Source organism: Rhineura floridana, chromosome 9 (assembly GCF_030035675.1).
Source record: "Rhineura floridana isolate rRhiFlo1 chromosome 9, rRhiFlo1.hap2, whole genome shotgun sequence".
Classification (NCBI taxonomy): domain Eukaryota; kingdom Metazoa; phylum Chordata; class Lepidosauria; order Squamata; family Rhineuridae; genus Rhineura; species Rhineura floridana.
The window spans coordinates 23,786,794-23,800,079 of NC_084488.1; the positions used below are offsets into that span (position 1 = coordinate 23,786,794).

General features: G+C 39.4%; 1 protein-coding gene across 13 annotated transcripts in view; it reads left to right on the forward strand.

The window, feature by feature from the left end:
- Positions 1-13,286, forward strand: part of TBC1D1 (TBC1 domain family member 1) — a 172,602-nt gene that overhangs the window by 89,425 nt on the left and 69,891 nt on the right. For all 13 annotated transcript variants that reach the window (XM_061583202.1, XM_061583205.1, XM_061583207.1 and 10 more), the window contains 4 exons: positions 4,162-4,266; positions 5,743-5,875; positions 8,665-8,756; positions 9,911-10,021. In XM_061583202.1, the coding sequence (XP_061439186.1) occupies positions 4,162-4,266; positions 5,743-5,875; positions 8,665-8,756; positions 9,911-10,021 (441 nt within the window). The remainder of the gene's footprint in view (positions 1-4,161; positions 4,267-5,742; positions 5,876-8,664; positions 8,757-9,910; positions 10,022-13,286) is intronic.

Below are 13,286 nucleotides of genomic sequence, written 5' to 3' on the forward strand. Positions count from 1 at the left end.
GAATTCGAAGGAGAGGCACTAGAGGCCAAGGTCTGCAAGCGAGCCGGCGATTTTCTATCATGGGTTGCGATTTCCGTATGGGGAGAGGACTTGCTTGGAGAATAAGAAGGAGCACTGGCTAGTGCTTATAAAATAGCAAATAGAGGTTTAAAATTTAATTTCTTATAATGAGGAAATTTAAATTTTTTGATATTCTTAGGTTTCCTAACTTCTTTCTTGCCTTTTTTACGTTTTTTCCGGTGGTCGAGTTGAGAAGCAGGCTTTCGTTGTTTTGTAGTCGCCTCCTCCCGTTGTTTATTATTATTATTGTCCCTTTTTTGATGGATCGAGTTACTTGTCATGGCTGTCAGTGCCAAAGTTTTCAATAAGTCATTACATTCGGCAAGGTAAGACTTCATTGAATTAAGTTCCTCCAAGACCATGAGAAATGGAGCTAAGGAGCTGGCAGATGGTAAGATGGGAGTGTCCTCGGCATTTTCCATAGACTCAAGGGAGGCGGGGGGAGAGAAGGGGGAGGCGTCGGAGATGAAGCAAAAGGATGTATAGGGAGACTTGTGTTATGTAACAAATTCGCCTCTGCTAATTCAACACTTAAAGGGATAGCGTAGAGATCCTCTTTCGGGGTAGGAAAGTTCTTAATAAAATCTACCGACCTATCCGTGGTTGAGGGCAGAAGCAAGGCAGAGTCAGATGTTGAAGAAAGTCTCTTCTCCTGGGTGGAAGATTCTGACGTAGGAGGGAAGAAGGTTGTAATTTTAGGCTGCAGATTTTGTTGTGATAAGATTTGTACTGGCTGGCTAGCCTTCTGTTCTTTAAGCTTTTTCCTTGTTAGAACCATTATTTAAAGCCAGCCCAACACGTATATAAATAATCTCCAAGAAGAAGACACAGTCTATATCGCTTGAGCAGGAGTTTAATTAGCTCAAGTTCGGGTAGAGTATAATGTTCTTCCTTACCCAGGGCTCTTCAGTATCAGTCAAAAGTAAGCGTCTCGTGGATGTAGTTAATTTACGACTGCAGACCTCCAGAAGAGGAAGGCAGGAAGATTAGGAGCTATCACTCCAGTAAGATAAAGCAGGAATACCCACAAATTTAAAAATAAAAAGTAAAATTATTGCCGGAGGCAATAAAAAGGATTATACTAACGTCTTGCTGAGGAGCTCACAGCGACGCTGCATGCCAGCCTCCATCTTTTTTCTACTTGTCCATCATTATCTAAGTGAAATTATCCATTCATTACATTATCAAGTCATGACATCAGATCCTTACTTATTCCCCTAAAAAAAATCCAGAAATGAATGCCTGCAGAGCAAATCACACCAGAAAGCACAAACAGAGGATCTGTCTGAAAATCTGAACAAGGCAACAACATGATATACAAAGTACTGTATATTAAGAAATTAAGACTTGACTGTTTCAGAAAAGGGTTGGTGCTGATATCAGTTTAAATTGCCATTCATGCAGATTTATTCACAACACAGACATAATTAGAAATATATTGGGTTGGATCCAGGCTCATTGCACTTAAGTCTTGTTGAAAACAATGGACTTAAATCATGACCTCAGTCTATTGATCTCAGTAGGAACCAAGTGCAATTATTATTATTATTATTATTATTATTATTAATAATAATAATAATAATAATAATAATAATTCCAAAATACATTTAGGGAAGAGGCGTGCCGGAGATCTTGTGGGAGGGAGTTCCAGAGGGTGGGGGCCGCCACTGAGAATGCCCTCTCTCTAGTACCCGCCAATCTAGCTGTTTTTGTCGGCGGGATTGAGAGAAGGCCCTGTGTGGCCGATCTTGTCGGGCGGCATAATTGGTGGCGTTGAAGGCGCTCCGTAAGATAAACTGGGCCGAAACCGTTTAGGGATTTATAGGTTAATACCAACACCTTGAATTGGGCTCGGAAAACAACTGGAAGCCAGTGTAGATCGAACAACAATTAACTTACACTGCGATCCTAACTATGCCTATTCAGAAGTAAGTCCTATTGGGGCTTACTCCCAGGTAAGTGGGTTTAAGATTGCAGTTGTACTCTGGGTCCAACCGAATATATATTTTATTTTAAATGCATTGCATTATTGGCATATATTTTATTGCAATCACTCAAGTAAGGAGCAGTGCATTATAAAGAGAGTACAAGCATTGGCTCCTTTTCATTGACCATGCTGACCTGCTTCCTCTCTGGCCTAGCTTTCTGCAGCCTTTTTCTTCCTTGGCTGAATGTCCTAAAACTACAGATGGGGAACAGGTGGTGAATCTTCGAGAACTGTTACTGCCATGTCACCAGAGCCTGTAAATCATCTAATTCCATGATCATCCATGACTGCAGGAAGTTTATCCATTATTGGAGAAAGTTAACATACATTTTGATAACAATGAAACTAGTTTTAATTCCTTTAGGATGATTTGCTGTGTTATCTCTCTTGAAAATGTTTTCTTTTAGCTTTCCTAGCTAGTAATACTTGTGTGATGCATTACAGTTTAATCTTACTATAGGATAACTAACCAGGAATTCAAATTTCCAGAAAAAGTGTTTTCTATATTGTGCTTGGACATAATATAGTTTAGGGACATGTGAGTGAGGCTCATAAGCTTCCTTCTCTCCTCTTCCAGCATCGAAGGAAAGGAAATTGGAAGTTTCCACTTCTGTTTTTATCTAACAATGGTTTACCATTTTGTCAGAATCAGTACAAATGGGGTTAATTTCAACTATGGTCTGTCCAAATAACTTAAATTTTAAACTGTGGTTTATGAATCAGAAAATCATAGTTCAAACTAACCACCATTTATTTCTGGCTCAGAGAAAGTGACAAACTGTAGTTAGTTAATAATGGAAGTGGATGCTTCTAATCCTCTCCTTGCAGATGCGCTCGATAATATGAATAGAGAAGGTATAGCATTATATCTGAACAAGGCTATTGAATGGTTATAGCCATGAGCAGCAGTGCTGAAGATTTTTTTACAAGCAATTTATTTCTTTTTGTTAAACCAAAAATGGAATGTGAAGATGCCCTGCATTGGTTTCTCTGAAGGTAATGATTATGATCGCTGTAATGAGTACAATGTTGTTTCTTCTACATATCTTTTTTAAACTAGGGTTAGGGACACAAGAGTTACATTTCCATGTTTTTCATGTTCAAGTTCATGAAATGTTAACACTCTTGATTCCAAGTGGATTGTTATCTCAGAGGTCCCAGATTAGACCAGTGGAGGCTTCCCTTGACATAAGAATAAGCAGCTTGGGAGAGAGAGATTTTTTGTCAGGAGAAAGAGACGTTCTTCCCATCCCTATGGTCACAGGTCTGCTCAAGAGTCCCAACAATGGCTATTTACATTAAAAAGTGTGTGATAATTGTATTAATTAATTCAATTAACTTTATGTCTACTCTGGCTAAGAGAGAGACGTATTGAGCATAGATAAAAATGTAGACCCATACTAAAACCTATCCCCAGTGTGGCACCTATGTCTCAGGCTCTCCAATGCTGATTCAGCAGGGGCTAAGGGACATTCAGAAAGGAAGGTGGAAGGCATTCAATGACGTGCAGAAAAAAAGGGTGTGAACCCTGAATGCCTAAGGAGGGAGTTTCAATGTGTTTATTGTATAAATTCTTTGAAGAAATAGCTTATAATATAAAATGCCCAACGCGTTTCAGCCCATCAAGGGCTTTCATCAGGGGATTATAGTTGCTAAAAACTCTATATGCACCAGAGGTGCGAAAGTACAATACTGCAGCAATCAAGTAAATTGTAATTCCCTGATGAAAGCCCTTGATGGGCTGAAACGCGTTGGGCATTTCATATTATAAGCTATTTCTTCAAAGAATTTATACAATAAACACATTGAAACTCCCTCCTTAGGCATTCAGGGTTCACACCCTTTTTTTCTGCTAAGGGACATTCCCAATATTTCTATAAAACTTAATGGGTCTCCACTTGGTTAAAATGAAAAGTTAGTAAACGTCATAGCTTAAAAGAATTTTTCTACTAAACCTTTCATATTATAATATACAAGTACTTGCTTTATTTCCCAGTGGATTCCTTTTATTTTTTGCAATTAATACTTTATTTTGCGCAAAACCTTGCATATCAACTATTTACAAGTCTTTACCCGATCTTTGTGAACCTCTGATATGATTATTTCTGTTGCAGGGAATTAGACACGTGGATCATTTTGGATTTATCTGCAGAGAGTCTTCAGAAAATACAGGCTTCCATTTTGTCTGTTACGTATTTCAATGTACAGATGAAGCCCTGGTAAGAACCTTAAAAAACAAAAAACAAAATGTCTTCTATAGCTTTGCAAAAAATTACCACAAAATATTTTACTAGCCTATCCATCTACACAAAGTATACAGGTACCATAGGTTAGCCTGAAGGATGGAGTCTGTACTTGTAATAGCTAAGAAAGCTTGTAGTTATGTCACGTATAATAATTGTTTCTAATGCTGAAATCTGATGACACCAATCTATTAAAAAAAATTAACATGTTGAGTTGTGTACTACTAGGTATAAATGGTACATACTGAATCTACAGCAAAGGGATCTCCCATTTGCTTCATCAGACTCTCAGATTGTGATTTATTAATACCCTTCTTGTTTAGCCTATTCTAGAAGGTCTGTGGTATTGTGGTGAGCAGTACATTTTTTTTGTAGCACCCTGAAGACTAACAAGCTGTATTATGGCAAAAGCTTTCATGGACTCAATCCAATCACATAAAAGAATAGTTTCAGAAAGATAATAAATTATTAGGTGATACACTTTTCTGAAGTAAGGCAAATGGAAATCAACTGTCAGCTCTTCACTGAGACAGCAGTGTCGGTGGGGGTGCAGGCAGGGCTGGAGATTCCTTGGTAATTGCCAGGCCGTAAGTCCTCAGCCGGCAGCTTGGCTATAAATCTGCCAGGCTAGCAAGGAGGAAGCAAGATAAGGGCAGAGGCTGTTCAAAGCTTACGTGCCAAGCCAGAAATCCAGAAGAGACGTCAGTGAAGGTCCGGGTCTAGTTTGCCGAGAGATGAGTCCAAGTCAAGGTTCAGGGGGTAGGAAGACACACAGTGGTCACGCCTGAAGTTGTAGTCAGCAACAAGCTGAAGCCAAGGTTTGACTTTTAGGGAGCAGGTTTGTCAGCAGGTGTGAGCCATCAGCGTTTTGGCCTTAAGTGGACAGGCCTGCCCCTCTTCTGCCTGACCTTCTGTTGTCTACGTTCTGCAGGTGAGGGGGGAGTCTCCTGTTCACTGTCTGTGTCTGGCTGAAGGGCTTCAGCTGTGTCTGGGGTGCTCTGCAGCTGAGGGGGAGAAGGAGCTGGGTTCTCAGGAGTTTCCTCCATTTCTCCTTCTGGGTCTGCTGCTTTTGGGTCTGCTGCTGTTACTCCCGAGTCATCCTCGTCTGATGAGTCCTCTGACGGGGCCATGACATCAATATTGCTTAACTCATTGATTGAATCTTCTTCTGTTTGTGGTTTTTCTTGTGGGTTTCCTTTCTGGGGGTTTTATAGTTCTGAATTTATATTTATTATGGTTTTAGTGAAGTTAATAGCAAGCATTTTTAAAGTTAGAATTTATTGTTTTATTGTCTAGAGCCTAGGAGTGGTGAGGTGAAAATTCAAATAATGTTCTTATTGATGCTAAAGCTTGATACTTGTCACTGTTGGGGTAATACAGACTAACAGTTACTATATTTTGCATTAGCTTTCTCAAATATTAGATCTTCACACATAGTTTTCTTTGCTCTAGGTTGATGAAATCATGATGACTTTGAAACAGGCATTTACAGTAGCTGCTGTCCAACAAACTGCTAAAGCGGAATTCCAACTCTGTGAAGGGTGTCCCATGCAGAGCCTGCATAAACTCTGTGAAAAGATAGAAGGTAGAAGTTATGCATTGTGGTATATGTTTGCTATTTTAAAAAATGTATATCAGTTATTGCTTAGTAGACAATCAGGAATTAAGTGCTTTGCTAAGCTATCTCTATTTAAAATTAATTCTGCTACTTGAACAAAAAAACTTAGGGATGACCTGAAAACACAAAAGAACATGTACAGGAAGTGGAAGGAAGGCCAGGCCACAGACAGGTAGGACAGAATTGCAGGGATGGCATCAGGAAGGCTAAAGCTGAGAATGAACTGAGGTTAGCGAGAGATGCCAAAAGCAACTAAAAAGCTATACAAGACAGGGAAAAGAAATGGTGGTACAGCTACTTAATGAGGATGGCAAAATGATCACAGATGACAAAGAAAAGGCAGAAGTGCTCAATTCCTACTTTGGCTCAGTCTTCTCTCAAAAGAGGGTCTATGACCCTCCTGGCAAATGTGAAGTTGAAGGGGCAGGATTGCGGCTTGAAATTGATAGACAAATGGTCAAAGAATATCTAATCACTTTGACTGAGTTCAAATCTGCAGGGCCTGATGAATTGCATCCTAGAGTATTGAAAGAATTGGCTGAAGAACTCTCTGAACTATTGTCTATTATCTTTGCAAAATCGTGGAGGATGGGTGAAGTGCCAGATGACTGGAGGAGGGCTACTGTTGTCCCTATCTTCAAAAAGGGCAAAAGGGAGGAACCTGGGAACTACAGACCCGTCAGCCTGACATCAATCCCTGGGAAAATTCTGGAGCAGATTGTAAAGGGGTCAATCTGTAAGCATCTTGAAAACAATGCAGTGATTACTAGAAGTCAACATGAATTTATCAAGAACAGATCCTACCAGACTAATCTTACCTCATTTTTTGATTGAGTAACCTCCCTGGTAGACTGTGGGAATGCTGTGAACATAATATATCTTGGCTTCAGCAAAGCTTTTGACAAAGTGCCCCATGATATTCTGATTAGCAAGCTAGCTAAATGTGGGCTGGATGGAACAACTATCAGGTGGATCCACAGTTGGCTATAGAATCATACTGTGCTTATCAATGGTTCCTTCTCAAACTGGGGGGAGGTAACAAGCAGGACATCACAGGACTCAGTCCTGGGCCCAGTACTCTTCAACATTTTTATTAATGACTTGGATGAAGAGGTGCAGGGAATGATTGTCAAATTTGCAGATGATAAAAAATTGGGAGAGGTAGCTAATACGGTGGAAGACAGAAACAAAACTCAAAGTTATCTTGATAGGCTGGAGCCTATCAATTTAACAGAGATAAGTGCAAAGTTCTACACCTAGGAAAAAGAAACCAAATGCATAGTTATAAGATGGGGGTACTTGGGTCAGCAATACTACATGCAAGAAGGATCTTGGAATTATTGTTGATCACAAGCTAAATATGAACCAACTGTGTGATGTGGCTGCAAAAAAGGCAAATGCTATTTTAGGCTGCATTAACAGAAATACACTTTCCAAATCGTGTGAGGTATTAGTTCCCCTCTATTCAGCAGTGGTTAGGCCTCATCTTGAGTATTATATCCAATTCTGGACACCACACTTTAAGAAGGATGCAGACAAACTGGAACGGGCTCACAGGGGCATCAAGGATGATCAAGGGACTGGAAACAAAGGCCTGTGAGATGAGACTGAAAGAACTGGGCATGTTTAGCCTTGGGAAGAGAAGAGTGAGGGGAGATATGACAGCGCTCTTCAAGTACTTGAAAGGTTGTCGCACAGAGAAGGGCCAGGATCTCTTCTTGATTGTCCCAGAGTGCAGGACAGAGAATAATGGGCTCAAGTTGCAGGAAGCCAGACTTCGACTGAACATCAGGAAAAACTTCCTAACTGTTAGAGCCATACAACAATGGAACCAATTACCTAGAGAGGTGGTGGGCTCTCTAACACTGAAGGCATTCAAGAGGCAGCTGGACAGCCACCTGCCAGGTATGCTTTAATTTGGATTCCTGCATTGAGCAGGGGGTAGGACGCGATGGCCTTATAGGCCCCTTCCAGCTCTACGATTTTATGATTCTAATGGTACTTGAGAGGTTTGGATAAAAGTCCTTAAGAGACAAATACTTTAAGATTACATGGTCCAAAACTGTAAAAAGAAACAATATTTCAAAACTATAATTCTCCATGCATGTGTGGATGTGCTGAGTGGAAAAATGTGAGAATAAGCTAAGAGGGTTGAAGGATGAGTGCATGGCTGAATATCAAGAAATCTCCAAAGTATGGAAGAAAACTGTCTTTGTCTTAATGTACATAGGATGCTTTTAAACTTCAAGGAGGACTGCCCCCTCACAGCTTGGAGTGGAAGATGGAGGACTGTGTTGGCTAAAGCTAAACTAGTATAGTTTGCTTAGCATCAACCAAATTGGCCACACTTGGTCCTCTTGTCCAAATGTTTTATGAAGCCACCATGTGAGCTGCATAAGTTGTAGTCACAGTCACCAATGCATATTTGGACCTCAGTTTGCTGCCACTTTTCACCTGTGGATGAAAGGGCACACTGTTTCTCTCATGCTCTTCTTTTCACCTTATTATGGTGAGCATTGTTCCTGCCTAAAAGGCTTACATTAGATGGACAAGAGTTTGTGAATATTGTCTGACTGAGTGTTGTTGTTGGGTTGTATCAGATGAAGTCATACTTAGAATAGAACCACTGAAATCGGTGGACGTCACTGACTTAATTCTGTTGATGTCATTGGGTCTACTCTGAATGACTTTAGTCAGTTACAATCCATCAAAAATAGTTTTCTTTACTCTGTATTTGCTTATCTGTTACTTGTTAGGGATGCATCCTTCTAAAACTAAACTGGAACTCCAAAAACATCTAACATTGCTGAACAACCAGGAGCAGGCCGCAATCTTTGAAGAAGTTCAGGTAACTCTTGCCAGTGTTTGTCAGCAGGACGGTGTGAGGGAAATAAATTGTATCTTTCAGTGTTCACCTAACATCACAATTTGCATTTACGTTGGTTGCTTGAGCTTTCAACATTAACTGATAATATGTAAGTTTTTCTTGGCTGTAGAAGTCCATATAATAACTCCATGTTTTGTATTCTTGTAGAGATGTGTTTTGGTTTCAACATTGATTTGTGGGTTTTCTATTCAGTTTTACAAACATAAATTGGACCTGTGATTGAGAATAGGAAATATTTCTTTAAAATGCTTGAATGCTTGTTGTGGTGGGCCAAAAGAAACAACAACTGACCTTTGGTTTGCTGATGGCAGGTGAGCAGTGGTGGAAAGCTTAGATGTCTGGAACATTGTGGGAAAAAATTGGGGGATTTCTTATGGAGACAACTAGATTAAAGAAGCCATTGGGAGCTGGGATTTTTTTCTTGGCAATTTGTGACAGAAGAGACTGATCACAGTAACTGGTTTCACATACTTCTTTAGCCAATATATCTGGTCTTATCCAAAGAAGGGTGAAACTACATCCAGTATCTCAACAGGGCTATAAACCTGTTTTTGTCAAACAGCTGGGTCATGCTTACCCACTCTCATGGTGCATGGCAAGCTTCCTGGATGTCCTTAAGCTGCTCTTTCGTTCCTGGCTATCATATTTTTATTGTATGTTTTTTTTATTTTTTGTAAACCACTTTCTTTTTTTTTACAATGAAATAGCATTATAAAAATATATCTATAAATAAATAAAAAATAAAATCTCATGTTGTTGCCCTGCTTTGAAATCTCAGCTTAGCTGTTATCCATTATAAGGCTGTAAGTAATCTTCCAACAATTTTTTTCTTCTAATGCCTAGAAATTGCTAATCTGAATTTGTTATAGGGCAGTTTATTTCTTTTTGGTTTGATCTCACTTATATCTTTACTTCACAGCTCACTGCTTTTATCTGGGGCAGCGTTATCCTTCTTTGCTTTCTTTTTGCTAGCTAATTGTATTGTTTAGGGTGATGTTGCCATCTACTGGTATTGTATGGTATACGCAGAAATGTCATCATTTTTATTTCTTCATTTTATTATTATTTAAATAATAGGGCAACATTTAGATGGCTGTCCCTTTCCCCTTTTATAGAAAATAAAGCCAAGAAATGAACAGAAGGAGAATGAGTTAATCATCTCTGTTCTGAGAAGTATGTATGAGGAAAAACAGAAGGATCATATTCACCTTAGTGAAGTCAAGCAGGTATGCAATTGTAAATTCTTCTTTTTCTTTCTTATCGGTGGGAAAGACCTATTGGGATATAAGATGAAAATGCTTTTTTTAAAAAAAATCCACATGTGAGAACTGTTCTGTATTTTCTGAAAACATGTACAGCCCTCCTGGGAGGATCATATATTTGAATATTGTTCTGCATAACTCTCCCTGCACATAGATAACTAGCATGTGTAGGCTAACCCATCTGGCAAGAAGTTTACTAGTAAGCTTCTGTTTTGGCTTTGTTCTGAGTTGTGTGGGAGGACATTCTGCTTAAACCAATGTTGTTTTCTTTCATCTTTTGTAATGGCACCACAGGCTATGCATTAAACTGAACAGTAGATTACAGTGCAAGAGCAATCCTAATTAGTCCCTGGAACCCTAGCCATATCTAATGCAAGTATCCATCCATATTTGGCCCTGAGTGCTTTTTCTGGCAACCATCTTCTCCAGTAATTAGATACATTCTAAATTTACATATCCTTTGAAACATTTCTGCCTTTCCCCATGAGGGACACCTCAGTCATCTGGCTCTGAGTACTGATTGGGCAGAGACCCCTTGTTGTTGTTACATATATATCCCACCTTTTCACAAACTTGTTCAACTGCTGTAAAAAGTAACATCATTTGGTGGCTTTTCCAGAGACCTATGAATAGCAAGAAGCACAACCCACACTTGAATTATAATTATAATGGATAATATTCAATGCTATCTATTTATTTAGAAAAATTCTTAATCATTGTATATTCAAGGAATCTCAAAGCAATGTATAGAAAATAAAAATAAAATACAATAGATCAGAATTTCAAAATATTGTACAAAGTAGAAGTCCAGTACCATACAAAAGAATATCAAAACCATGTACAAATTAGAAATCAAATACAATACCAAAAAAGAAAACAGAAAACCTCAAATCAATATACAATATAAAACATAGAAATCAGATACAATATAAAGGAATCTCAAAACCAAAACTCAAAGTGGAGGTCAAATACGATGCAAAGAAATCAAAACAATATAACAAACAAATAAAACAAAAAAACTTAAAATCATATACAAAATAAAAAACAAGTAAAGTTCAGAATATTAATAATCAAAAACTTTTTAAAATAACATTAAACTATCAAATCAGTAACACTTACAAAATCTCAACCAATCACTTTGTACAACACAGACAGCTAACCAGATAACAATTCATATAGCCTGGGAACTAAAGTCAAGATAAATCAAAGATGCATTCGCTCCCTGCCAGCCTCACATCCAGGTTGGGGGCAGGTCTGTGCCGATAAGACTCCCACTCTGAATAGCAGTGAGCAATTGTATCTTATCAACATTCCAACTGCTCAGGCTCTCCCCCTGAGTTATAAACACCCCTGACCAAACACCAATCAGACCAACTACTTTAACCTCCATATCTTCCAAAACAAACAGCAATTCTGGGGTAAGGGAGAGAAAGGGAGAGATAGTGAAAGGAGGAAGGAGCAAAACGACCCAAGACAGAGAAGAGGGAGTGGAGAGAGGGAGGGTTTTTGTTGTTGTTGTTGTTATTGTTGTTTAAAATAAACCCTCAAAAATTAAAGTACTATTGGGAGTGGGTGGGTGCAAATAAGTTCATGAGCCAGATGCTGCAAATTGGCCACAGCTGGTTTCAGTTTTCCCCTCTGGAGTCACACAAAACGAGAAAAGTTTCCAGGTCAGCAGGGGATGTGTGGCAGGTGGATTAGGTAACCTCTTTTCCATTCCCAAACTCCTCACTGCTGGGCAGCCGTCAAGCAGGTCAGCATCTCCTAGTCTTATTTATTTATTTATATATCCCACCAGGGTAGCACTGACTTTACACAGTCATGGCTTCTCCCAAAGAATCTTGGGAATTGTAGTTAGTGAAAGGTGCTGAGAGTTGCTAGGAGATGTCTTGTTCCCCTCACAGAGGTTCAGTCAGAGTGGCTTACTGTTAAACCACTCTGGCCACTGGACCTCTGTTAGGGGAATAGGAGTCTCCCCTCAGCACCCTTCACAAACTATACCTCCCAGGATTGTTTAGGGGAAGCCAGGACTGTCTAAAGTGAAATCAGTGTCTGGCGTGGGTGTGGCCCCCTTATTAGCCAAGCCAAACAGCTGTGAGTCTGGCTTTTAGAACACTGACAGTTGGTTCGTACTGAGCATCCCTGGGCTTATCATTGAGTTCAGTGCTAAATTTCTTAAAGTAATTAAAAATCAGCCAGACATTTTAAAAACTTTTAAACTGCAGAAGATGAAGGTCAGCGTATGGGGTAAGGTCAGTACCAGGATTATACGTACTCAGTGAACACGGCTGATTTTTAATTAATTTCAACAGATTATGAGAACTCTCACAGAAAAAAGTCCAAAAGGGGTCTGGTTTTTGCCCTCTCTTTGGGCACTTTGAGTTTATGGGAAGCATCAGAATGGCATGAGGGATATTTTCAATTTAACATTGCAGAATGTGAAACATTCATGCTGGCTATAGTATACAGCCACTCTTGTGGCTGTATAATCACTTACAGTCCATGTGAAAATAAACATGGATGGTGCTGTTGAAAACAAGAGAACTACGGGGTAGGTTCAGATTGAAGCCAGAGTGCTAAGAAAGACCTGGTTAAAAAAAAACAACTCTTTCAAGGCCCACTTTTCCTTGCTTTACAAAGCTAGACTGCTCCGAGCAAAGGAAAGCCCCTGCTAGTCCTTCCATACTAGGAAGCAGAAACTTAACTGCAGCAGACCTGACTAGTAGATACCTGTAATCTCCTCTCGCAACATAAATATGCATAACCTAAAACAACAACTTAAAGTATACAAACCTGGGGCAGCACAGTCAGCAATGATGGGAATTATAGTCTGGCAACATCTGGGGACCCAAGATTGAAGAACAGTGCTCTAGAGAAAACATGATGCTCCACAGGCCTTAAACAAGTAGAAATAGATAGAGAGACACATCATGGGATGAAATGTTCTTCAATTGGTTATGCACTTGTTTTTTTAATTCACTTTGGATCTTTAATACCTGTCAGTAATTTTCTGGGGAGGTCTCCATGCTGCTACTGGAAACAGAATCCTTTGCAACCAGCAAATCTACTGAAACCCCTAGCAATGTGCAAATTCAGTGTTCTTCATGCAGACATTGCACAGAAATTACAGGGTCCCCTTTAATGAGGAGTTCCCTACAACTGGACCCCAAGGTGAAGTCCTAATTACTGTATTCTCTACATGAAAAATAAATGTGATCCAAACTGCCTT